Raw genomic sequence first — 27,486 nt, forward strand, 5'->3', positions numbered from 1 at the left:
TTTCTTCCATTTTTTCGGAAAGAAACTGGAAGAAACCTATTTCTTCCGAATGAAAAAAAACGTGATTTTTCCACTGTTTTTTTCCACCTCGGAAGAAACCTGCGAACCATGGTTCTTGTACTAATTATGGGGAAGCAACATGCCAAATATGAGAACTGCAGAGGTTATCTATCTTGAGATATCGTGTTCACAAGCTATGGCATCACATACACACACACACGCACATACACACGCACCCACGCCAAACTTGACTGCATAAATTATTTGTCTGCGCATGGCAAGTAACCAAAGACGGTGGCCATTGATTTGTTAGCTATGTAAAAGCAGCCATTTGAATCGTTTCCATGGTGATTCATCCTGTATGATGTCTTTGAGCCATTTAAAGTAGTCCAGAGCTTTTTTTGTCTCTGATTGGTTACTTTTCAGACAATGCATATGTATGTGTACTTTTTCTCACCGTTTCTAAGAAGATCGGTATTAGTGAGCAAGTGAGTTGGTTGGGAAACATACGGTATGTTCCCATGTCGTTTGTTTCATCGCTTCATAATTTGTGCTATTTTGGAGGAGTCATGACTATCAGTGAGAAGAGGTTTAGAAGTTGACTTTCAAGTAATATTTTAATTAACATCCTTGTGGGAGAAGTTGAATAACTGGTGAGTTAATTGACTCTGTATTTCATTAGCTTAACAGTATTTTGGTCAATTAATGAAATTGTTGTTATTTAAAGTCTAATTTACCCTTCCTGTAAATGGGGGATGGAATGTGCTATATATACTGTATTGCACTGTGTATTGTGTAGGATAAGGGTGTGGCACAGTAATATATTAACTTATAAGAATTGTTCATTTAATGGTTAACATTAGTACGTTGAGAGTTTTAGTTCTAGGTTTTTGAGTGTAGATTTAGGCTCATGGTTGAGATAACCATGGCAGTTGCCAATTATGTGTACATATGTGTAGTTGTATTAAAATTGGTAGTGTTCAGACTGAGGGAGATCTCAAAGTGTTAAAAGGAGTGTGTACCTTTGAGGTTAGGTTAACAGTATTTCAGACCTTACAGTGCTTTACTCTGTTAATAATTTAGAGTAATCTATGTGGATTTAGATATAGGCTGGTATTTGTTTCTGGGCAGTGCAGTGGAAAGCTAGCAAGTACAATACTGGTGTGAAGTTAGATACTTATTCCGCGTTCCTCGTTCGACATTTGCGAATGTTACTCAGTTACTTATTCGACAATGGTATCGACGTAATACAACATATGGTAAGACGAATACTTTCTTACAAGATGTTCAACATTTGGTTGTGTAAAAGATGTTTATCTATGGGTCATATGAACTCTTATGACAATGTAGAAGAGTACCATAATGAATCCTGCCCGGTCCAAACAGTTCTTGACCAATTCAAATGACCACTATTTCAACATTTCTTAAATTAATGTAACAGGCCCTGAAAAATCCCTTTGGGCCCTAATCAAGACCAGCATGCCTTGGACTACCTAAGCAATGGGTAATGCAAACTCTAAAGACATTGTAGAAGGGTACCATCATGCGTGTTGCCCGGTCCAAAGAGTGCTTGACCTATTTATATGACCACTAAATCATCACTTCTTAAATGGGTGTAACAAGACCACGAATAAAAAACATTTTTGGCCCTAATGAAGACCAGCACGCCTTGGACTACCCAACCAATGCGACATATGAACTCTTCTGACAATGTAAAAGAGTACCATAATGCGTCTTGCCCGGTCCTAAGAGTGCTTGACCAATTAAAATGACCACTAAATCTTCACTACTTAAATGAAAGTAACAGGACCTGAAAAAAGAAATTAGCCCTAATCAAGACCAGAACGCCTTGGACCACCAAACCAATGGGTCATATGAACTCTAAAGACACTGTAGAAGGGTACCATAATGCGTCTTTCCCGGTCCAAGGAGTGCTTGATCAATTAAAATGACCTCTCAATCATCACTACTTAAAATATTGTAACGGGACCTGAATACAAGAAATTAGCCCTAATCACAACCAGCACGCCTTGGACCACGTGACCAATGGGTAATATGAACTCTAAAGACATTGAAGAAGGGGACCATAATGTGTCTTGCCCAGGCCAAAGAGTGCTTGACCAATTAAAATGACAACTAAATCATCACTTCTTAAATGGGTGTAACGGGACCACAAATAAAAAACATTTTGGCACTAATGAAGACCAGCACGCCTTGGACTACCCAACCAATGCGATATATGAACTCTTCTGACAATGTAAAAGAGTACCATAATGCGTCTTGCCTGGTCCTAAGAGTGCTTGACCAATTAAAATGACCACTAAATCTTCACTACTTAAATGAATGTAACGGGACCTGTAAGAAAGAAATTAGACCTAATCAAGACCAGAACACCTTGGACCATGTGACCAATGGGTCATATGAACTCCAATGACAATGAGAAAGGCTACCATAATGTGTCTTGCCCAGTCCAAAGAGTGCTTGACCAATTTAAATGACCACTAAATCATCTCTTCCTTAATTAATGTAACGGGACCACGAATAAAAAACATTTTGGCCCTAATCAAGACCAGCAGTCTTGGACTACCCAACCAATGTGATGTATGAACTCTTATGACAATGAAGAAGAGTACCATAATGCGTCTTGCCCAGTCCAAAGAGTGCTTGACCAATTAAAATGACCACTAAATCATCTCTTCCTTAATTAATGTAACGGGACCTCGAATAAAAAACATTTTGGCCCTAATGAAGACCAGCAGTCTTGGACTACCCAACCAATGCGACGTATGAACTCTTATGACAATGAAGAAGAGTACCATAATGCGTCTTGCCCGGTCCAAAGAGTGCTTGAACAATTAAAATGACCACTAAATCTTCACTACATAAATGAAAGTAACGGGACCTGAAACAAAATTAGCCCTAATCAAGACCAGCATGCCTTGGACCACCCAAACAATGGGTCATATGAACTCTTATGACAGTGTAAAAGAGTACCATAATCTGCTTGCCTGGTCCAAAGAGTGCTTGACCAATTAAAATGACCACTAAATCTTCACTACATAAATGAAAGTAACGGGACCTGAAACAAAATTAGCCCTAATGAAGACCAGCACGCCTTGGACCACTCAACCAATGGGTCATATGAATTCTATGGACATTGTTGAAGAGTACCATAATGCGTATTACCCGGTCCAAACAGTGCTTGACCAATACAAATGAATTATGCACAATCATTATCTAGTATTTTTGTCAATCTCTTCTTTTTTGAAGTTTTTACTCTACGTATGTAACAGTGTGGTGAAAGTTACTAGCTAAATGGGCTCTGTCATCTACTGTATTTTTGGCTCTGTACAATAATCACTAGTGTTTGCACGGGGTATCCGGGTACGCACCTGACGCGATACTACCCGGTTCCTAATTTATTACCCGAATCCTACGTTAAGTGTGATTCTTTTTTTTTCTTTTCTTTTCTTTTTGCAAACCAATGGTTACAGTAGGCAAGATTTTCCATTGACTTAGTGTGGTGTTAGGCTTCCATGTGGTCAAAGATAACAGCAATAATGAAAGTATTCCATAGATATCTGATAACTACTTCACAATTTGAGCGAATAAAGTTAAACAGATGGTTAGGCTAGATTTCCCCATTGACTAAGTGTGGTGTTAGGCTACCATGTGGTCGAAGAAAACAGTAATAGTGAAAGTATAATGTACCATGAATATCTTATAACTGTGTCAGGAGTGCAATATCCACATATTGTTCATCGTTTTGAAATAACCACTGACGGCTTATACTTATTATCTGCCTTGCTGTGGGACTCTGGGTATCAAATAGTCTTTAATTATTTTTTAACTTATGAAAATCAATTCCTACAAGAAATCAAATTTTATGAATACTTTTAGAAGTACCACTAGAGGAGGTGGCACTTTGTTACACATTGAGGTGAAACACTTTCAGTACATGTCTAACATTGCGTCATCACCAATTTTGCTTAAGTAAATTTACTTTTATTCAGTTTTACCTTAATATTAACTATAACTTCAATAATCTAGCGATACAAATTTTACTCAATGCAAAATACACATTCAATCCATTGACAAGAGTGCAAGATTTTAGGTCAATTTTGCATTTGTTAAATTAAGTCCATACTGTATTATACTTTCTAATCACTAACAATTGTATTTAATGTATTAATTCTTCGGTAAATATAAATTAGGCTATTTACTGAGTCAATTATGGAAGTATAGATCTCAGGAGAAATAGTACATGCTTAATATCCCCCCCCCCCATCCCTCCCCATTTATTCTCTGCTTCGATTGAAATGTACTTGCAGATGAGAAATTTTCATGCCAAAATTAATTTAATCTTGGTAGAATTTTTACCGATCAATGTGCAAAGATGTGTCATTCACTATTACTCAATACTTCATAAGACAAAATGTGAAGGAGCGGAACAAAGGATCATGCGTTCTGATTGCAATTGAAATGATTCATCCAGGATGTTTCCTAGACGTTTCTTCGTTTCATTAATAAAATACACTCTCTCGTTAAAGAAAGCTTGAACATTAGGCTCTAACTAACTAACTAACAAATAGTAAATATGGTACCCTTCTACAATGTCTGTAGAGTTCATATGACCCATTGATAAAATATATAATTAGCTTTGGAAAAATACACTAAATGTACTTTTTCAACGAAAAAATCTTGATAATCTCGTACGGAAGCATTTGGTTTTCCACAGTTGTTAATCAATTATAATAAGTGTCTTGGTCTACCATGTCAGCATTAAAGCAGAATAGTAGAACTAAATGTTCTGTAACACTTTTGTGTTAGTTATTTGTATGAATTAAGCTGTTGCTTCTATGCAGTGTAGCCCCTTCTGCCATGTACAATCTTTGTTCTTTAATTACTTCTTTAATTGTATTTTGATTGTTTCTTTTTTTCTTGATTGTTACTGTAAATATTTGTGTCAGGATTTCAACACAGCTTTTTACTTTTGACATAGCTGCAGGTTGGTGTCTGGTTGTATTGTGGTGTTAATAGCTAGTACAGCTGTGGGGTATAATTCTAATTTCTTCGTAGGTTCCTGATGGTTCAGAGGGTCGTAGATGAGAAGCGTCTCATTACAATCAGGGACGTCGCTAGAGGGGGGTGTGGGGGGTGTCTCACCCCCCCAATCTTGGTAAAAATGGCGATAGTTGGACAATTTGAGTGCGACAGTCGGAATTTCCGACTGTCGCCAGCTTCAATTCGGAATTTCCGACTGTCGCGCTCTAATTTTTCTGACTGTCGCACTCTTATTTTCATATGTTCCTGTAATTTGTGAGTGACATAAAATTTTCGATCAAAATTGACCTTTAATCAGTCATATTTACCACGTTTTCCTCGTCACATTGAGAAATTGTATCTCGCGATCCTTATACTCCACCATACAAAACTTTGTATGATTTTGAATACTCTAAAAAAAATACAACGTTCGCCAGCTTCAATTCGGAAAATTTATGTATTAATTTTGCTATTGGGTGGGTCGACCCTGTTCGCTAGCTTAAAGTAAGTTCAGGATATACCAGGGACGTAGCCATGGGGAGCAGGGGAGCGACTGCTCTCCCTTTGAGTGTCGAAAAAAAAATGTTTAAAAACTGTTGTTTTTTTAGCATAGTATTTTGTCAGTGCTCTTTTGATCTTGAATACTCGTCAGCTCCGTTAACTCGATTATAATCGTAATAACATGCAGGCCTACTGATTCAACTACTTACTTAGTTTGGCAAATGCAATTAGATAAATTTAGCCTATAGCCTATTTCAAACCTACAGTTGGCCACTGCGTAATAAAATACATATTGCCTACCTAACCTCACTCGATGGAATGTCACGAACCGTATGCACAACGACGACGACAAGTTCGTTCTCATCCGTTCTATGATTCGTCCTAAGTTGTTGCACCAGGGAGTTGTATAACAACTCCCTGGTTGCACGAACAACATGTTATGAAGCTAAGCTAGCAATCGTACGTGATACGCACTTCCTATAAATAATTATTACACTGTTAATACACGGAGATAACGATATTTTTTTAGGCCACTGCAAATCTGGCTGTCTTACAAAATATGAAAGTTTATATTGTCCATCAATTAAGTTCGTCAAATGTATTTAAGTTCAGACATTGGACAATAAACAAGAATCATCCTTCTGGAAAAATTGTAAAAGAGCACTTTGTTTGTCTTTCTGATATATTATGTAAAATAACATGTAAAAGAATTCAAACAGGAAACAAAATCTGCTGATAGTATGATATCATATGATAATGATGAAACTGGCAACAAATTGCACCAGATCGCATCTAAGGACCTTCAATTGTTCAAAAAATCTCAAAGGGGAGGGGACACCCCCTCCCCTTAGACCCCTCCCCCATATCAATCGCAAAAAGTGCTTCCCCTTTCAAATTCCTGGCTACGACGGTGGGATATAAATTGTCTCTATGGTATACAATTAAAACACTCAATGCTAATCTACGGAAGTTTAAAAGTGCCATCAACATAAGCAAAAACTTTGCCCCATAAGTTACAAATGTATTGCAAAAAGTTCGGAACAAAAGTGCAGTCGCGAAAGATGGGGTGTCTAACTGACACTGACCGTATCGTTGACGATGAGTGCGGGAGGGGGGGGGGGGTACAAGGCAGCAGTCGGAATTTTTTGACTCCAAAACCCATTCAGTTGGAATTTCAGCCACTACACCCCCCCAATCATCAGGCCTTAGCTACGTCCCTGATTACAATGTACCTACATTAAAGTTGTTTTACCTGTTTGTGGTCCATTGAGTTGATAGTATCATGTCAGGGCATATTCTGATGTATCTGTATTGTTTTTTATGTCATTGAACTAGGGTTAGGCTTCATTTTAATTAAAGGAGTGGCTCATTGATTCGCATCATTCAAGCATTACCTTAAAGCAGTATGTAGTACTGATACAAATTTGTGTAAAGAGAATTTCATATGAACTCATGCAAGTGGAATGAAGGGATAACTGACTTGTATTCAAGATAATTTTGGTGATGAATAATGATTAAAAGGAAAGGAACAGTTATAAATTAATTTTGGTATTCATGTTTGTATTCTTCATAACTTGGCATTCATATTAAAGGTGTATGATCACGTCGGGTATAGGGTCTTGTATTCTGCACTTGTGACTGTTAACATGTGAGTGAAGAGGTGGGGATCTGCTGTATTATTTTTAATTATTGTTTCCGCTTAGTCAATTGGGAATATCATAATTGCTGTGGACAGTCAAATTAGTTCAAAGGAATTTCCAGTGTTACAATGGTGGGTTCTAATCCAATATGGTGTTTTGGGATAATATTTCACTTGAAGATTGGTTGCTATTTCTTAACTATTTAATTACAGAGTGTGCTAGAAAGCATATGGTATATTGTTTTATTCATGTTTAATTTTATCTTGTTAGGGGTTGCTCCGTTACTGCTCCACTATTGCTCCGTTATTGCTCCATTACTGTTTTCATGCTGCCAGTTCATCTTGGTTCGTGCGTAAGGGGTTTGGAATATATTGCAGCTAAACAACTTGGACGGTTTTCTGTTGTCATTTGCTTGGCTTGTTCCACCCAAGGTCGCCGCCCATCCAACTCCCAATCTGAACTGATCAACTGATTTGCATCGAAATAAGAGAAGAATGCCAAAGCGACGGAGAACTGAGGAAACGGATAATGGCAGTGGTTTGTAAAATAATTTTTGTCGGCCAGTTTTAAGCTTAGTAAGTAAGTAAGTAAGTAAGTCAACTTTATTGAAACCCAGAAGGAAATTACGTATCTGCGGTGAGCAATACAATGAATGATACAAAATACAAAGAACATTGATACAATGAATGAAACGAAATTAAAAAAAAACATTGATAATATACAACAGATATATGCAGTCTAAACAAAATATACACTAACTAGCTTCAATAGCGCAACTAAGTGGAACAGCCACCCTCCCTACCTCGTGTAGCTCTTGTTGTGAATACTAACGGCAGTGCCTATAAACGAAGAACGATGTCTATTTATGTGTGACGTCAGCGACCTCAATCTACCGCTACGAGCAATGATGCGGCTGCTTAGATGATTGTGCAACTGGTGACTAAGATCTTTCCACATGGACAGCAGCTTGTCTCGTACACAATTCTCGTAGACCGAGGCCACTGACGGCAGACTTTTCCTAATAATTTTACCAGCACGTTTAATAACAACATCCAGAACCTTTATGCTGGTTCTTCCCGCATTACCTCCCAGCAAGTAATACAATAGGTCCAAACACTACAGATAATGGAGTTATAGAAGATGGCGAGAATATGTGGATTTAAGAATACAGCTTACGTAAACAGTATAATCTTGGTTTTAGCCGTTTTTCAACATAACTTATGTGTTCACCCCAATTTAACTTATCATCAATTATAACCCCTAAACATTTGTAGCTACTAACCCTTTCAATACTACTACTCTATTACTACCTTTAATTATCACATCGTTTGCTAATACCTTAGTTCTAAAATCAATAACCATTTCTTTGGTTTTAGTTACATTTAATTCCAAAAAGTTTTCATCACACTAATCTACAAATCTGCTAATCTGTTCAAGGTACATGTCATGGTTGCCATCAGAAACCAAACCAATAAGGGCAGTGTCATCAGCATATTTCACTAAGGGACAGTTAGGGTTTGTTGAGCGAATTTCAGATGTGTAAACAGTAAACAGAAATGGTGCTAGAACTGTACCCTGTGGGGCACCAGTACTGCAATGTTTAATATCGGACGTTATCTCCTAGTTGAACATACTGCTTTAGGTTAGCCTGGGCTGCCGAGTTCTCCAGAGAACTGAAATTAAGTTAGGCTCTAAGTTAAATGAAGGTGTGATTAAAGTCTAAATGGACACAGTTTTTAATCAAGATTATCTCACATAGCAGGTGTGGTGAACAAGACACCTTTTGTTTCATCTGTACTCTGGTACTAAAACAAACCTTCCATTGTTTCTTTTTGTGTTCATTAGATTAGTCACCAGCCCTGGCAACAATTAAGTTCACTTGCTACTGAATATGCAAAGTTTCAACATATTATGTAATAGCAATGCTAGTTGACAATTGGCAAGAGTTTATTTAAAATAAAAGATGTTGCCATCTCCTGATTGGGCAGATCAGTTGCAACCCTGTCTCTCTGTTTTAGTCCTCCCTGTTAGTAAAGGTTCTTCCTGTAAACCTATACAATTACAGCACCCCTACCTGCCAAGCAGTGAAGACCACTTTTGGTAGTTTCGTGTTTAATCAGTTTTTACTGTGTGGAAAGTTTTATGTGTGTATTATACACAGCAAAATCCTGCTTAATAATTAGTTTAGCTCTCGGCTATAGTAACCTAGAAGTAAAGGAGGCCAGCTTCACAATTATGAATATCCATACCACCTTGGACGAAACTCCCCTGCTTCCATCTTAATATTTGGAGGAAACCGGAAGTGTTTTATTTGCCATTCTAAGTATAGGAACTTTTACCAAACTATTTTTTATTTCTTTTCACCGGATGGGAACAATAATTTAATATTATACTGTACTGAGACAGAAACCCCAGCATAAACTAACAATCACCCACCAGGATGGAGAGAAACTGTATCAGGAAACACTCGGCAACATCTTGTACACAGAACTATGTTTTGTTATTTATTCCTAAGTTTTTCGTTTGTGTCGCCCCAAGGGTAAGGCAATTATTTCGTAATTTTTTTTTATTGGTTATAAGATATTAATATATCATAGTAAATTATAATTTAAGACTGAGTAGCTAACGTTGACTTTAGTCTTCTGCACTCTGTTGTCCAGTGTCTTGTTTATTTTGTCGCTGTGTCTCCTAGATAATGTTCAAAAGTCCTCATACTTCCTGAGCATTAGGATATCTATAAAGACCAAAGGTTAGTAAGAAACTAACACGAACCCTCAGTGTTTGATTTCCCTTACAAAAAGCATTTAGGCTAATTACGCAAAACTACCTTCTTGCATCTTGGATTAAGGAATATGCAATTTAGTTTACTTTCTTGAAAAATTGCATTGAGTTAAAGATCCCTATTGGTTTTGGTTGAAGTCAAAGGTCATTTGGGGTCACCAGGGGTCAAATTGTGAAAACCTTGTAAAACCAGTTATCTCAAAATGGGAATCATGGGCAGACTTCATATTTAAAGTGTTGAAGTACCACATTAGGAAAAGGCTATTGTTTTTGGTGGAGGTCAAAGGGCATTTGGGGTCACCAGCGATCAAATTGTGAAAACCTCGTAAACACGATATCTCAAGAAAGGAATTATGGGCAAACTTCATATTTGGTGTGTAGGAGTACCACGTTTTGTAAAAGAAGTCTAGTGGTTTTGGTGGAAGGCAAAAGTCATTTGGGGTCACCAGGTGTCAAATTGTGAAAACCTTGTAAAATCACGATATCTCAATACTGGAAGCTGGGCTGACCTTTCAATTAGTGTGTAGAAGTACCACATTTAGTTTAAAAAGCCTATTGTTTGGTTGAGGTCAAAATTCATTTGGGGTCATCAGAGGTCAATTCGAGAAACCCTTGTAAACATGTACACCCTCACTATACATTACGTCAGATTCATGAAGAAAACTGCTCATGTTACATTATCGAAACCACAATGCATTTTTGCATTCTGGTTACTCACGATTATAACTACTGTTTCTTAATACAATGGTGTTATTTTATTGTCTGTCTTGATATTTGATGGCCTGAGACTTGTTAAACCACTCAAAGTCTTCCATCTTCAGTGATCTTCCTACAGAATGGCTGAAGTGTGCCCTTGATTTGTTCTATATTTAAACGCATTAGTCATAGGAGAGTGTTGCTACTCTCTCTACTTAATATTTGAAATTTGTTTTGAAATTAAACTAATTAGAAAATACACATGCTGTTACCTACGGAACAGCAAGGCTTTAACAGACTGTCTCTCCTTTCCACCCCCCCCCCCATACCTCTCATATGTGGCCGCAGTAAATTACTTTTGAGAACTACTACAGTTTCAAATTTACAAGTTTTGTCATTCACCTTTACAGATGATGTTTCCACCGAGAATGTGCCTTCATCACCGAAAAGGTAAAGTATCATCAATCTACAGAAGGAAACATTGTCAGGAACTTTAAGCAGCATTTTGCGTTGGGTCGCTTTTTAACATGTGCATCGATTTTTTTACATGTATCAATCATAAAACAGCAAACTAAGATACCATCCAAGTTTCACCCTGCCAAGAGCGTTAATTAGCGAGTAATTAACGATTTATGTCGATAACAAGTAAGAGTGTCCACAACAAAGTTTTCATTTCTCCAAATCCACTAGTTTGAATTCCACCAATCAGTGAATAGTATGTTTATTCATGAGCCGTTGTTTAAAATAGATTCATTCACAACAATCCGAAAAAGTTGTGTGTGCGTGGGTATCACAGACATACCAACTCCCTGAACATACACATTGCATTGTAGTACGTATTGATATACTGGGTTGCTTTCGACTCAGGCAGTAAATATTCTGTCAAACATATATATTCTCTAACACAAAAATTATATATTTTTATGCCATTGTAAATATATTCTCTAATAGAAAAATATATATATTATGTTACAATAAATATTCTGTAACGATATATATATATAATAACACAAAAATTATATTTTTCTATACCATGAATATATTTATTCTCTAAGGAAAAAATATATATTCTAAGAGAAAAAATATATATTCTCTAAGGCAAAAATTATATTCTCTAAGAGAAAAAATATATATTCTCTAAGAGAAAAAATATATATTCTCTAAGAGAAAAAATATATATTCTCTAAGAGAAAAAATATATATTCTTTAAGAGAAAAAATATATATTCTCTAAAAAATGTATACATTTCAGTGAAAATGCGCCCTTTAATACCACTGCTGTAACAGTGTACCTGCCTTGGACATTTTAATAGGCTCTCGCGGTAGATCACAGGAAATTTGAGCTGTGCAAGTGACTTTCCCACAGTTGGTTTCCTTTGCGAGGTTGGCAAATTGATTACGTAACACACCGGCTAACGTTCCCAACTAATAACCTTGGAATGTGGAGAAGTGGGCAGTGGCCAAAATGAACGGCAGGTTTACTACAGGGCGTATTTTCAAATGTTGAAATTCTGGTACAGAAAAATATTTTTCTCTAACAAAATATATAAATTCTGTTGCAGAAATTATATATTTTCTCCAGAATAAATTATATTCTATGCAAAAATATATTTGTATTGTGTGTACAGAAAATATATATATTTTCTAACATTCAAGCTCTATTCTTTGCGAAAAATATATTCTGTACGAAAAATATATTCTGTACGAAAAATATATTCTGTACGAAAAATATATATGCTATACAAAGTACGGTGCTTTGTAAGTGCCAACTGAGATGTTTTGTTGTTCAGTAACTTCAGTGACCAGCTTATTCATTATATTGCTGTTTTCTTCACATCCACTTTCTTTCCGTTGATGTATAGAGTCCTTGCAGAAGTCCTTTAAGCCTCCATGGCTTCTTTCGCGAGTTCCTGCTTGCAGGAAGATCACATATACATACATACAAGTGCAACAAAATAATTGAAAGACTGTGGTTAGAGAAGAGCAAATAGTGGATCATATGTTTATAAGTCTTAGCCTACCTAGTGTAAGAAATAAGTATGTTGTTTAGAGTAGTCTAACGTTAACATCACACTACCAACTATCCTACTTACGCGCTATATCTGGACGCCATGATTACAGTACTGCTGCTATAACGTATGTTAGGTATGTGATCCGATATGTTAATGGGACTGTTAAGCCGGCTAGATACAGTAGCGCTTTGCTGTCTATCGTATCGCCGTACTATCATGTGCAATGTGATGTCGCAAAACCACTAACTTTGAACTGCATTTCGGTTCTGAGCAAGGAAATACATTGTACTTGCACACTTAAGGCCAATGTAATAAATAAGCTGTTCACTGAAGTTGCACTTACAGAGCTCTGTACTTTGTATAGCATAAATATTTTTCGTACAGAATATATTTTTCTTTGTACTTTGTTTAGCATATATATATTTTTCTTTGCAGAATATATTTTTCTTTACAGAATAGAAATTTGTTTTTAGAGAATACATATTTTTTCTAACAAAGAATAAAAATTTATTTTTGCACAGACAATCATTTTTACTTTAGAATATATATATTCTCTGTCACAGAATTAATATATTTTGTTAGAGAAAAATATATTTCGGTCACAGAATTAACATACTTTTTGAAAAGGATATATATATTTCTTTAGAGGATACATATTTTCTCTCAGAGAATAAATATATTCTTGGCAGAGAAAAAAAAATTGTGTTAGAGAATATATATTTTTTACAGATTATTTACTGTAAGAGAATATATATTTTTGCACAAAATACATATTTGTTATTAAGAAAATACTTTCTGTACGTCTGAATATATAAATATATACATTAAGGGAATAAATATAATTTTCAGGGAATATATATGTGTTAACATATATATAAATATGTCTAGTATGTATTTTTGAAGTTAACCATGTATGTATTTCGCAAGTCGAGCATATATATATTTATACGTAATATATTCCGCTTTCTCGCGCCATAGTATTCACATAGGGAATCAAGTAGAACGATGGACCGAACTGAAGGAGGAGTTGGAGCTGGAGAACGAAACGGAGGTTGCTGAATTTTTGCTGGATAGGTGAGTAATCTCTTCCTTGCTACAACATAAAAGTTCTAGAATGCATTGTATCTAAGGCATAGCTGCAAATTCTTGATTGTTGAAACAAGAAAAGAATATCAAACTGCCGGTGTATTCATACCTCTTCATTACTAGACCTAAGCCTTTGGCCTAGGCTACGTCTGCCTAACCCGACTTTAGAATGTGAACAGAGCAGTTTAGGTTTAGAACATACATGGCCCAAGTGTCAGTTTCTTATTTAAAACTTGCAGGACTTCATCCCTTCTTCCTCCTCCAAACTTCATATCCCCTTTTCACTTTTCCATTATTTCAAGGAAATCAGAACTTCATTTAGTTTGTGTGATTTTGTTGATGCACATAGTTTTGTAACATTCCTTTACATTAAAACCGCTGCTGGTAAAAGTCTTAAAATTTGTCTTGTTCCAGAGCTGACAGTGGCCAACATTTACAGGGAACAAAGGTCAGTAGTCTAAAAACCTTTCTTCTTAAAACCAATTAGTTTGTGGCAAAGTATTCTTGACAATAATTCTTCTACTTGAAGAATGAGGACGTGAGCCACCACAAACCAGACCCCACCCCGCAGAATCTATGTGCAGAATGCATGAGAGCTACCTGGACTATGGTTTTGATATACAGTAAATAAAGATTCATTCACGCTCCAAACACTATTTTCATGCAGCTCTTCTAGCGATACCATCTCTTGATAATACCATGAAAATGACTAGATGAAATTATTTTGGTATTTCATCAGTTATCAGAAATTTCCAAATTATACACTTGGCTGGAAGTTGGGGGGGGGGGGGGTAGGAACCGGCAATTTCACATTCAGCTGAGTAGAAGGCCACTGCTACGGTGAACAACCTCCCCCTCCCAAGTACTATTAAATTTACTCCCCCAAAACACATATTTATTGACAAAACCTGGAGTATTGGTGGAGCAAATTAAGATCTAATTGTTAGTCTAATTAAGCTTCAGAGTGCACATTTGGAATCTCAATTTTTATGGGGCGGGCACTTCTAGCTGATTTTAGTTTGTCATTGTATGTTTTGAAGAAAGAGAGGGGGTGAGGAGGGTGATGGTGTTCAATGTTTCTACCCTTGTTTTAAACTTGAGAGGAGCAGAAAAGTCATTTCACTGGTTATGAATGTCAGAAAGTTGCTGAGTGAAATTCTGCCTTAATGGTATCTTCCAGACTTGCAGTGCGTCCATAGTCATATTGAATCATACTTAACCTGTACAGTTTACTGGGCTTTGTGGATTTGTAATCGTACTATTACCCGGAGGCATTTTGTAATCTAGTATAGATTAAATACTGGTTTTCACTTAGAGTCTGAGTGTACTCATACTCATACCAACGGGAATTTTACTCATACTGATGCTATTACATTCTCACTATAAGTCAGTTATGGTTCGATTCCCCGCCGACACCAATGTGTGTCGTCTGGCAAGGGTGTTGTTCAATAACAACTTCCTGACATGGACGTTAAATGGATGTGTGCCGAGAGATTGGCTTCGGTCAGCTTGCGAGTCTACAAGCCTCCATGGCTTCTTTCGCGAGTTCCTGCTTGCGGGAAGATCACATATACATACATACATACATACATGGTCAACTGTCGATCAGGTCGATTGTTTCCAGATCTGATATTACACTGTCAGTTGTTTTATCATTGCAGGTCTTTAACGACTCAGTCCACGGACACATTGAGATGCACCCTCTATTAGTCAGCATCATTGATACACCAGAGTTTCAGAGGTTACGCTTCATCAAGCAGATGGGGATGTGTTATTTTGTCTACCCAGGAGCGTCGCATAACAGATTTGAACATTCCCTTGGGTAGGTGTTTTGAATGTTGTAAGCTTGGCTGATCACAAGACAAGTTGAACACACTCTGGCTAATGTTCATAACTGCTTCAACCTTTATACTGCTTTCCCCACATCACCATTTCATTGTTGTTGTAATGGCATATATATAGTTATTCCCTTATTTGCCAAACCCATTAACATACTGCTTTATACTGTCAATTAGCAGTCTGACTTTACAAATAAGACATACCTACTGGATTGAATGATCATGAGCTTTAAACTAACATAAAACATTGTATATTGGAATAACATATAAACTGCAACCATAGCAACAAAATGCGAGTGCCATCCATAAATGATAATAGTGTATTGTTTTGACTTTGAAAAAAGCCATTTGTTTGAAAAAATATATATATATTATGTAATTTATCCTATACTCTGACAGGGTGAGCTACCTTGCTGGGAAACTTGCAAGAAGCTTACAATCCAAACAGAAGAGTCTAAAGATAACCAAAGAAGACATCCTCTGTGTTGAGATAGCAGGATTGTGTCATGATTTAGGTTGGTACAATCTTGAAACATGTTCATACAAAGTGTTGTATTTGCTGCAATCTGGTGGTACTACAGTCGACCTTTGATGGAATGGTACCCCTTGTCTGGTGCGCGCTGCCCCTGACCTACCTCCCAATGCACCTGACATGACCCCACATACCCTGGCCAGGATTCCAATGCCCCTGATCTAGGTTGCGTTGGTATATGGATATACCAGGTAGACCTGGTATTAAATTCATACCTGTTATTTCATTCATAACCATACTGACAGTACTGAAATCTGTCATCAACGAATTTACTGAAATACCAGGTATATCCGAAACACATATCCGAAACACACCTTGAATACCTGGTAAAAATAATACCCTGTAAAAATACCGACACAGATAATACATGCGAACTTGAAGAAATTCCCGCTGCTAATGTTTATCATGTGTATCTTACCAATCCCCGGTAGCGAGATTTTTTTCCCAGCGCGGTAAAGGCCATCATTGCATACCTCGCTTCTCATTGGCTGGGTCTTGCACTTTTGATGCTGAATTGGGAAGTTCTTGTTACGCTATGCAATGTGTGTGTGTGTATGTACATGAACATACACGTGCACGCATTGGATCGTGATTCGCATACACGTACTGTATGAACTGGCGACTGTCTTGAGACAACTTTGTTAAAAAATGTGTTAAAATGTTTTTTCTTTGCTTTTGCCCGGACTTGTTTGTGTACATTTACATCCATAAGTTCGTAAAACAATACTGCGACCATGGACTGTGAGTGTACACGTCTCATTGTAGATGACTGTCCTTCTTTGAAGGTAAGGATTACTTACTGTAATAGGTTGATGATCCAAAACTGAAAAGCCAATAAATCGAATAAGTTAATTTTGACACGGGTGAAGCTTCGAAGTGATGGTGGAACTTGCTGTACAGAGTACTACGATGGCAATGTACGCAGATAAGTACGTACCAGGCGTTTGCTTGCTTCAAACTACTAAAAAACATTGGACAGCTTGACCGTTTCTGGTTGACTATTACTTGAGTTGCTTCTAAACTTCAATCCGATAGACTGATTTTCAAAATTATGACCCTTTGAAACCGTTTTCAGATAATGCAATACAAAAGATATATGTCTAGTATTTAGTCATGCATGTTAGTAGTACCACTGCCACTGCGGATTATAGTTATTGAACACAGAAATTGTCTTACGTTTATATTATATGGTGATTTTTTGTATCATCTTCAAACTGTTCGGTGATTTAACTTCTTTAAATTTACAGCAACAGAGTTTTGCGATACACAACCACAGACCCTCTACATCTGTAGCATAACACACATAAATTAACTCTACTCTGCTGCTAGACTGTTGTCTTTTTTGAGTGTACTAGGCAAAGTAGCCTTGTGAAATGTGGTATGTGATTAGCGATTCAGTGCAGCAGCTGCTAGTTCATATTGTAATGAAGCTTATGTGTAAAAGTAAGTTGGCCTGACGTTTCGATCCTGGCAGGATCTTATGTATAAGAACCCCAGCCAATGGGAGCGAGGTATGCTTATCTTGGCTTTTACCGCGCTGGAAAAAAAATTCGCTCCCCGGTAGTCCCCAACTGTAAACATTCTTGCTGCACAATCTCAGCTTTTGCACCTGCTGCTTGTACTGTACCAAACGAAAGTTCAACGAAGTGATACACTGATATCTTTCTTGGGTTTTGACCTTAAAAAATGGTTTAAGCCTATTCGGCCAATCACGAGCACTGATTGGTTACATTTACGAACACGATAATTTGGAACAGTCTACGTACGGATGGGGGAGGGGAAAGTACAGAATACAGCACAACACCTGTTGGAGGTTTTGAAACAGGTGCTCGGTACACGAGGAGAAGGGATTGGATGGCATGTGTGTCTGCATTAATAACAATACATAATAACAATACATGTATGCATTGTCGTCTAGCAAGGAGTTTCTGTTAGTGATGCAATGCTGTGTAAGAGAAACCCGCGATGGTAAACGTGCTTGAAGTAGGTCTAAGCATCTGTTTTTACCTCCATGGTCTTAGCGAGTAATAAAAATATGACATTTTTGCATTCCCAGCTTTCTGTACCTACTGTCAGAGAGAACGGCGAAGTTTCATCTAAGTTTTAAAATAGTCCATACTAAACTAATTAGTGTGGGATGATATGGTCTCTATCTCACTACTTTCACAATGCCAAGGAAGATTTGCAGTTCTAAGATGTCACTCTCTTTACATTTGAGAATACCATTTCAAAGAAAGGAATAACCTCTTTGTTTCACTCTTAACTGGTGAATTTAAAAGAGTAGAGAAGTTCTGAAAAAGTTGTGACCAAAACAGTGTCAAACTTTGTAGACAGGGATTTGGCCATCTAGCTACTCAAAAGGTAAAAAACAGAAATGTTCATTTTCAGTTGTAAAGTCCTTCGACAGTTCTGATCTTGCATATTTCATGTCAAATCTGCTATACTTTTCATGTAGGTACCCTTGAAAATAAATGTTTCCCCACAATGGGAATCCTTCCCTCAGACTGTGATAACTTGTTCCCTTTCTTCATAGTTACTTATTAATTCATTACAGGACATGGTCCCTTCTCCCACCTCTTTGATGAAGCATTTCTTCCCAAAGTTAGGCCAGACTACATAGGAAAGGTAAAGAGAATTTTTAATTACTTTAAAAGTATTTTTATTTTATAGTATACTAGCCTTTGTTTAAGTTCATAGCGATTAACATAGCCTACTGCCTATATGTGATGCTAGGGGTGGTTTGCCTTTGTAGTGATGCACGTAAATTTTAGCCTCGGTTTTGCCTGCATAGGGATGTATGAAGCTTAGGCAATTATTTATGTACCCTGGTTTGGTTTACTATCAATCCTATATACAGTAAGAAGCCTATCTGACATTGTATACAATGTATGAATTGGATCAGTTAATTGTTGTCATGAAAGGAAGACACCAGGGTTTGGAGCAGTTGAAGTGGGAGGGTTAGAATGTGCCCATTACTTTAGTAACTATAAATACTCTGCAGCAATTATTAGTTGCATTTGCCACTTTCCACTTCTGTTTATCAGTGAAATGGAAGTACACCTGTACAGGTACATAGCAATCCTTCCTAAATCTAATCAGTATTCTGTTTTATTTTTCTGGTTTAAAGTTTTTACCCAAATTTGTTCACTTTTTCCAGTTTGATTTTGTAAATGTCAGTTGAATGCTTTTTTTCCCATTTTCTTTTTGCAACTTTTTTGAACAGCATGAAAAACTGTCAGTGGATATGTTTGAGCATATGCTGAAGAAAAACAACCTGGGCGAACAATTCAAAAAGTATAACCTGGAAGAAGAAGATATTTTATTCATTAAGGAACAGATTTTCGTAGAGAAGAAGGTATTGCTTATATTAAATGGTCAATGTGTGCTAAATTACGTTAATAAAACGTGGGACATTTCTCTCAAGTAGCAAGTTCATGCTTCGTTTAATAAAGGAATAACAAAGGTAGGAAAAGATACAATTTATATTATACAGAAACCTCAAAATCTGACAAGTAACATTCGATTTTGAAGTTAACCGCTTTCTGTTGGACTTAATACGCTTGCTTTAAAAAATGGCTCCTAAGGCCTAAACACAATGCGCATTAAGCCGCCATTGATTATGCAATACGCCTGGAATTCCATTTAACCGTGGAAAATATTCAGCTGTTGTTGCTATGGCTAGAACTAGAAGAATGTGCAATTTGCTATAAGCACAACGCAGTTTAAAATGTAAACGAGGCATCTGAAGGTCATAGTTACGAAAAAATCAGGAGTTCTCTTTTCTTAAAATTTTCGTTAAAAAGAAGGCATAGGCTATATCTTAACTAGCACACTGAAGCTAGGCCTAGTGTATGCTAGAGTAACGGTAAGTAGGCTGACTGTAACGCTAAGCATACGGCATGCCTTGTCAGAATTAGGCTTACTTCATAATCCAATTCAAATGGAATGTTCCTTGCGTGGCCATGGATGTCGTTCCTCATCACTAAGGTAACTCTTAGTACCGCTCTATTTTGGCAAACGGTTTCAAAGTCTGTTATTTACTGTTAAAAAACCTTCTGGGGATGAAAAAAGGTTCACAAAATTATCCACTTCGTGGCAACAACATACTCCACCTCCGTAGGAGGTGTCCGTATATCATCTTCTTCCCTGTTTACTCTTACGTTTTCCCTTTCCTGTAATTCCTCTGCTGTGAATATCGGATCAAAATCATAAGGCTACAGCCCTGCCATTGAACCTTCTTTGATTTCTTTCGTTTTTATTGAGAAATTCCAATGAAATTGTTGTTTACTAACTGTGCATTTGTACGGAGAAAGTGCTACTGCTCGATTGAGTTGTTCCTCCCTGACGTCATTAAGATAGAATTTGCGTAATGAATGGCGGCTTACTGTTCATTGTGGTTTAATATGCCTTATTTATAGGAGCCAATGTTCAAAACTTGTGTATTCAGTCCAACTGAAAGCGTTTAACTTAAAAATCGAATATTAGATAGTTTTGAAGTTACTGAACAATATAAATTGTCTTCGATCCCAGCCTTCATTATTTCTTTAAGTACTAAGTACATGTATGATGTGTTATGCTTGTATGTTTGCTTCATTGTAATTAAGTATTCAAGTAACCAGTTCTTGTTTCCTTTGCTCAAATAACTAGTAAATGTGTGATGTTTCTTTTCCTGAAGATCTGGTATATGTGTGATGTTTCTTTACCTGAGTATCTGGTACATGTGTGTTGTTTCTTTACCTGAGTATCTGGTACATGTGTGATGTTTCTTTACCTGAAGATCTGGTATATGTGTGATGTTTCTTTACCTGAGTATCTGGTACATGTGTGATGTTTCTTTACCTGAGTATCTGTTACATGTGTGATGTTTCTTTACCTGAGTATCTGATACATGTGTGATGTTTCTTTACCCGAGTATCTGGTACATTCATGATGTTTCTTTACCTGAGTATCTGTTACATGTGTGATGTTTCTTTACCTGAGTATCTGATACATGTGTGATGTTTCTTTACCTGAAGATCTGGTATATGTGTGATGTTTCTTTACCTGAGTATCTGGTACATGTGTGATGTTTCTTTACCTGAGTATCTGGTACATTTGTGATGTTTCTTTACCTGAGTATCAGATACATAAGTGTGATGTTTCTTTACCTGAGTATCTGGTACATGTGTGATGTTTCTTTACCTGAGTATCTGGTACATGTGTGATGTTTCTTTACCTGAAGATCTGGTATATGTGTGATGTTTCTTTACCTGAGTATCTGCTACTAATGTGATATTTCTGAGTATATGTGTCATTCAAAGTTGTTTCTTTAGCTCATGTTAAGTAGTCCTTTGTTACAGAGTTATCGTATTGTACGGTCTGACAGATTTCAATTAGTTTCCTATTCTTTTGTCTTGATTAGGTGAAGGCGCTACGTACTTACACACCAAGAGAAGGAACGGAGCTCCCCATAATTAAGGACGAACTGCTGACTATATTGAAAGGAGAAAACCAGGAAGGATTCCTGGAGGTGGTTGACGAGAGAGGAAAAAAAGGAATGGTTTCAAAAGAAATGGTTGAGGTATGATAAGACTAGGCTTACTCCACAAGGTTTTGTAAGAATGGTCATCATTTCATTAAAGTTTGTAGATCTTTTCTTGAAAATTAAACCAGGAGAAATACTATTATCAATAGTTCTGAAAGGAGTAGTTCAGAACAGAAAGATTGCTAGGTTCAATAAGGTGCCAAATATAACTTTGAGTTTTTTAAATTTCTTTACCTGAGTAACTGGAACATTTGTGATGTTTCTTTACCTGAGTATCTAATACATAAATGTAATGTTTCTTTACCTGAGTATCTGATACATACATGTGTTGTTTCCTTACCTGAGTATTTGGTACATGTGTGATGTTTCTTTACTTGAGTATCTGTTACATGTGTGATGTTTCTTAACCTGAGTATCTGGTTTATGTGTGATGTTTCTTAACCTGAGTATCTGGTTTATGTGTGATGTTTCTTAACCTGAATATCTGGTACATGTGTGATGTTTCTTTACCTGAGTATCTGGTACATTTGTAATGTTTCTTCACCTGAGTATCTGGTATATGTGTTATGTTTCTTTACCTGAGTATCTGTTACATGTGTGATGTTTCTTTACCTGAGTAACTGGTACATGTGTGATGTTTCTTTACCTGAGTATCTGGTACATGTGTGATGTTTCTTTATCTGAGTATTTGGTACATGTGTGATGTTTCTTTTCCTGAGTATCTGTTACGTGTGTGATGTTTCTTTACCTGAGTATCTGGTACATGTGTGATGTTTCTTTACCTGAGTATCTGGTACGTGTGTGATGTTTCTTTACCTGAGTATCTGGTACGTGTGTGATGTTTCTTTACCTGAGTATCTGGTACATGTGTGATGTTTCTTTACCTGAGTATATGTTACATGTGTAATGTTTCTTTACCCGAGTATCTGTTACATGTGTGATGTTTCTTTACCTGAGTATCTGGTACATGTGTGATGTTTCTTTACCTGAAGATCTGGTATATGTGTGATGTTTCTTTACCTGAGTATCTGCTACTAATGTGATATTTCTGAGTATATGTGTCATTCAAAGTTGTTTCTTTAGCTCATGTTAAGTAGTCCTTTGTTACAGAGTTATCGTATTGTACGGTCTGACAGATTTCAATTAGTTTCCTATTCTTTTGTCTTGATTAGGTGAAGGCGCTACGTACTTACACACCAAGAGAAGGAACGGAGCTCCCCATAATTAAGGACGAACTGCTGACTATATTGAAAGGAGAAAACCAGGAAGGATTCCTGGAGGTGGTTGACGAGAGAGGAAAAAAAGGAATGGTTTCAAAAGAAATGGTTGAGGTATGATAAGACTAGGCTTACTCCACAAGGTTTTGTAAGAATGGTCATCATTTCATTAAAGTTTGTAGATCTTTTCTTGAAAATTAAACCAGGAGAAATACTATTATCAATAGTTCTGAAAGGAGTAGTTCAGAACAGAAAGATTGCTAGGTTCAATAAAGTGCCAAATATAACTTTGAGTTTTTTAAATTTCTTTACCTGAGTAACTGGAACATTTGTGATGTTTCTTTACCTGAGTATCTAATACATAAATGTAATGTTTCTTTACCTGAGTATCTGATACATACATGTGTTGTTTCCTTACCTGAGTATTTGGTACATGTGTGATGTTTCTTTACCTGAGTATCTGTTACATGTGTGATGTTTCTTAACCTGAGTATCTGGTTTATGTGTGATGTTTCTTAACCTGAGTATCTGGTTTATGTGTGATGTTTCTTAACCTGAATATCTGATACATGTGTGATGTTTCTTTACCTGAGTATCTGGTACATTTGTAATGTTTCTTCACCTGAGTATCTGGTATATGTGTTATGTTTCTTTACCTGAGTATCTGTTACATGTGTGATGTTTCTTTACCTGAGTAACTGGTACATGTGTGATGTTTCTTTACCTGAGTATCTGGTACATGTGTGATGTTTCTTTATCTGAGTATTTGGTACATGTGTGATGTTTCTTTTCCTGAGTATCTGTTACGTGTGTGATGTTTCTTTACCTGAGTATCTGGTACATGTGTGATGTTTCTTTACCTGAGTATCTGGTACGTGTGTGATGTTTCTTTACCTGAGTATCTGGTACGTGTGTGATGTTTCTTTACCTGAGTATCTGGTACATGTGTGATGTTTCTTTACCTGAGTATATGTTACATGTGTAATGTTTCTTTACCCGAGTATCTGTTACATGTGTGATGTTTCTTTACCTGAGTATCTGGTACATGTGTGATGTTTCTTTACCTGTGTATCTGGTACATGTGTGATGTTTCTTTTCCTGAGTATCTGTTATGTGTGTGATGTTTCTTTACCTGAGTATCTGGTACATGTGTGATGTTTCTTTACCAGAGTATCTGGTACATGTGTGATGTTTCTTTACCCGAGTATCTGATACATGTGTGATGTTTCTTTACCTGAGTATCTGGTACATTTGTGATGTTTCTTTACCTGAGTATTTGGTACATGTGTGATGTTTCTTTACCCGAGTATCTGGTACATGTGTGATGTTTCTTTACCTGAGTATCTGATACATGTGTGATGTTTCTTTACCTGAGTATCTGATACATGTGTGATGTTTCTTAACCTGAGTATCTGGTACATGTGTGATGTTTCTTTACCTGAGTATCTGGTACATGTGTGATGTTTCTTTTCCTGAGTATCTGTTACGTGTGTGATGTTTCTTTACCTGAGTATCTGGTACATGTGTGATGTTTCTTTACCTGAGTATCTGGTACATGTGTGATGTTTCTTTTCCTGAGTATCTGTTACGTGTGTCATGTTTCTTTACCTGAGTATCTGGTACATGTGTGATGTTTCTTTACCTGAGTATCTGGTACATTTGTGATGTTTCTTTACCTGAGTATTTGGTACATGTGTGATGTTTCTTTACCTGAGTATCTGGTACATGTGTGATGTTTCTTTTCCTGAGTATCTGTTACGTGTGTGATGTTTCTTTACCTGAGTATCTGGTACATGTGTGATGTTTCTTTACCTGAGTATCTGGTACATTTGTGATGTTTCTTTACCTGAAAATCTGGTATATGTGTGATGTTTCTTTACCTGTGTATCTGGTACATGTGTGATGTTTCTTTTCCTGAGTATCTGTTATGTGTGTGATGTTTCTTTACCTGTGTATCTGGTACATGTGTGATGTTTCTTTACCTGAGTATCTGGTACATGTGTGATGTTTCTTTACCCGAGTATCTGATACATGTGTGATGTTTCTTTACCTGAGTATCTGGTACATTTGTGATGTTTCTTTACCTGAGTATATGTTACATGTGTAATGTTTCTTTACCCGAGTATCTGGTACATGTGTGATGTTTCTTTACCTGAGTATCTGGTACATGTGTGATGTTTCTTTACCTGTGTATCTGGTATATGTGTGATGTTTCTTTTCCGGAGTATCTGTTATGTGTGTGATGTTTCTTTACCTGAGTATCTGGTACATTCGTGATGTTTCTTTACCTGAGTATCTGTTACATGTGTGATGTTTCTTTACCCGAGTATCTGATACATGTGTGATGTTTCTTTACCTGAGTATCTGGTACATTTGTGATGTTTCTTTACCTGAGTATTTGGTACATGTGTGATATTTCTTTACCTGAGTATCTGGTACATGTGTGATGTTTCTTTTCCTGAGTATCTGTTACGTGTGTGATGTTTCTTTACCTGAGTATCTGGTACATGTGTGATGTTTCTTTACCTGAGTATCTGGTACATTTGTGATGTTTCTTTACCTGAAAATCTGGTATATGTGTGATGTTTCTTTACCTGAGTATCTGCTACTAATGTGATATTTCTGAGTATATGTGTCATTCAAAGTTGTTTCTTTAGCTCATGTTAAGTAGTCCTTTGTTATAGAGTTATCGTATTGTACGGTCTGACAGATTTCAATTAGTTTCCTATTCTTTTGTCTTGATTAGGTGAAGGCGCTACGTACTTACACACCAAGAGAAGGAACGGAGCTCCCCATAATTAAGGACGAACTGCTGACTATATTGAAAGGAGAAAACCAGGAAGGATTCCTGGAGGTGGTTGACGAGAGAAAAAAAAAAGGAATGGTTTCAAAAGAAATGGTTGAGGTATGATAAGACTAGGCTTACTCCACAAGGTTTTGTAAGAATGGTCATCATTTCATTAAAGTTTGTAGATCTTTTCTTGAAAATTAAACCAGGAGAAATACTATTATCAATAGTTCTGAAAGGAGTAGTTCAGAACAGAAAGATTGCTAGGTTCAATAAAATGCCAAATATAACTTTGAGTTTTTTAAATTTCTTTACCTGAGTAACTGGAACATTTGTGATGTTTCTTTACCTGAGTATCTAATACATAAATGTAATGTTTCTTTACCAGAGTATCTGATACATACATGTGTTGTTTCCTTACCTGAGTATTTGGTACATGTGTGATGTTTCTTAACCTGAGTATCTGGTACATGTGTGATGTTTCTTAACCTGAGTATCTGGTACATGTGTGATGTTTCTTTACCTAAGTATCTCGTACATGAGTGATGTATCTTTACCTGAGTATCTGATACATTTGTGATGTTTCTTTACCTGTGTATCTAATACATGTGTGATGTTTCTTTACCTAAGTATCTGGTACATGCGTGATGTATCTTTACTTGAGTATCTGATACATTTGTGATGTTTCTTTACCTGAGTATCTGGTACATGAGTGATGTATCTTTACCTGAGTATCTGATACATGTGTGATGTTTCTTTACCTGAGTATCTGATACATGTGTGATGTTTCTTTACCTGAGTATCTGGTACATGTGTGATGTTTCTTTACCTGAGTATCTGGTACATGAGTGATGTGTCTTTACCTGAGTATCTGGTACATGTGTGATGTTTCTTTACCTGAGTATCTGGTACATGTGTGATGTTTCTTTACCTGAGTATCTGGTACATGAGTGATGTATCTTTACCTGAGTATCTGATACATGTGTGATGTTTCTTTACCTGAGTATCTGATACATGTGTGATGTTTCTTTACCTGAGTATCTGGTACATGTGTGATGTTTCTTTACCTGAGTATCTGGTACATGAGTGATGTGTCTTTACCTGAGTATCTGGTACATGTGTGATGTTTCTTTACCCGAGTATCTGGTACATGTGTGATGTTTCTTTACCTGAGTATCTGGTACATGTGTGATGTTTCTTTACCTGAGTATCTGGTACATGTGTGATGTTTCTTTTCCAGAGTATCTGTTACATGTGTGATGTTTCTTTACCCGAGTAACTGGTACATGTGTGATGTTTCTTTACCCGAGTATCTGGTACATGTGTGATGTTTCTTTACCTGAGTATCTGGTACATGTGTGATGTTTCTTTACCTGAGTATCTGTTACATGAGTGATGTATCTTTACCTGAGTATCTGATACATTTGTGATGTTTCTTTACCTGAGTTTCTGGTACATGAGTGATGTATCTTTACCTGAGTATCTGATACATGTGTGATGTTTCTTTACCTGAGTATCTGATACATGTGTGATGTTTCTTTACCTGAGTATCTGGTACATGTGTGATGTTTCTTTACCTGAGTATCTGGTACATGAGTGATGTGTCTTTACCTGAGTATCTGGTACATGTGTGATGTTTCTTTACCTGAGTATCTGGTACATGTGTGATGTTTCTTTACCTGAGTATCTGGTACATGTGTGATGTTTCTTTACCTGAGTATCTGGTACATGTGTGATGTTTCTTTTCCTGAGTATCTGTTACATGTGTGATATTTCTTTACCTGAGTAACTGGTACATGTGTGATGTTTCTTTACCTGAGTATCTGGTA

At 36.7% G+C, this 27,486-nt stretch overlaps 1 protein-coding gene across 8 annotated transcripts in view; it reads left to right on the forward strand.

The window, feature by feature from the left end:
• Positions 1-252: 252 nt before the first annotated feature.
• Positions 253-27,486, forward strand: part of LOC139961598 (deoxynucleoside triphosphate triphosphohydrolase SAMHD1-like) — a 52,963-nt gene continuing 25,729 nt past the window's right edge. Inside the window, exons 1-12 of one of the 8 annotated variants that reach the window (XM_071960917.1) lie at positions 253-653; positions 7,520-7,721; positions 11,072-11,111; positions 13,651-13,746; positions 14,173-14,206; positions 15,420-15,580; positions 15,996-16,111; positions 18,683-18,753; positions 19,352-19,483; positions 21,530-21,688; positions 22,825-22,983; positions 25,616-25,774. In XM_071960917.1, the coding sequence (XP_071817018.1) occupies positions 7,679-7,721; positions 11,072-11,111; positions 13,651-13,746; positions 14,173-14,206; positions 15,420-15,580; positions 15,996-16,111; positions 18,683-18,753; positions 19,352-19,483; positions 21,530-21,688; positions 22,825-22,983; positions 25,616-25,774 (1,170 nt within the window). In that variant the 5' untranslated portion in view covers positions 253-653; positions 7,520-7,678. Of the gene's footprint in view, positions 654-7,454; positions 7,722-11,071; positions 11,112-13,650; positions 13,747-14,172; positions 14,207-15,419; positions 15,581-15,995; positions 16,112-18,682; positions 18,754-19,351; positions 19,484-21,529; positions 21,689-22,824; positions 22,984-25,615; positions 25,775-27,486 lie in introns of all 8 variants that reach the window. The other 7 variants (XM_071960926.1, XM_071960940.1, XM_071960931.1 and 4 more) reach the window with 7 other exon arrangements.

The sequence above is a fragment of the Apostichopus japonicus genome, chromosome 3 (genome assembly GCF_037975245.1).
Source record: "Apostichopus japonicus isolate 1M-3 chromosome 3, ASM3797524v1, whole genome shotgun sequence".
Lineage (NCBI taxonomy): Eukaryota > Metazoa > Echinodermata > Holothuroidea > Aspidochirotida > Stichopodidae > Apostichopus > Apostichopus japonicus.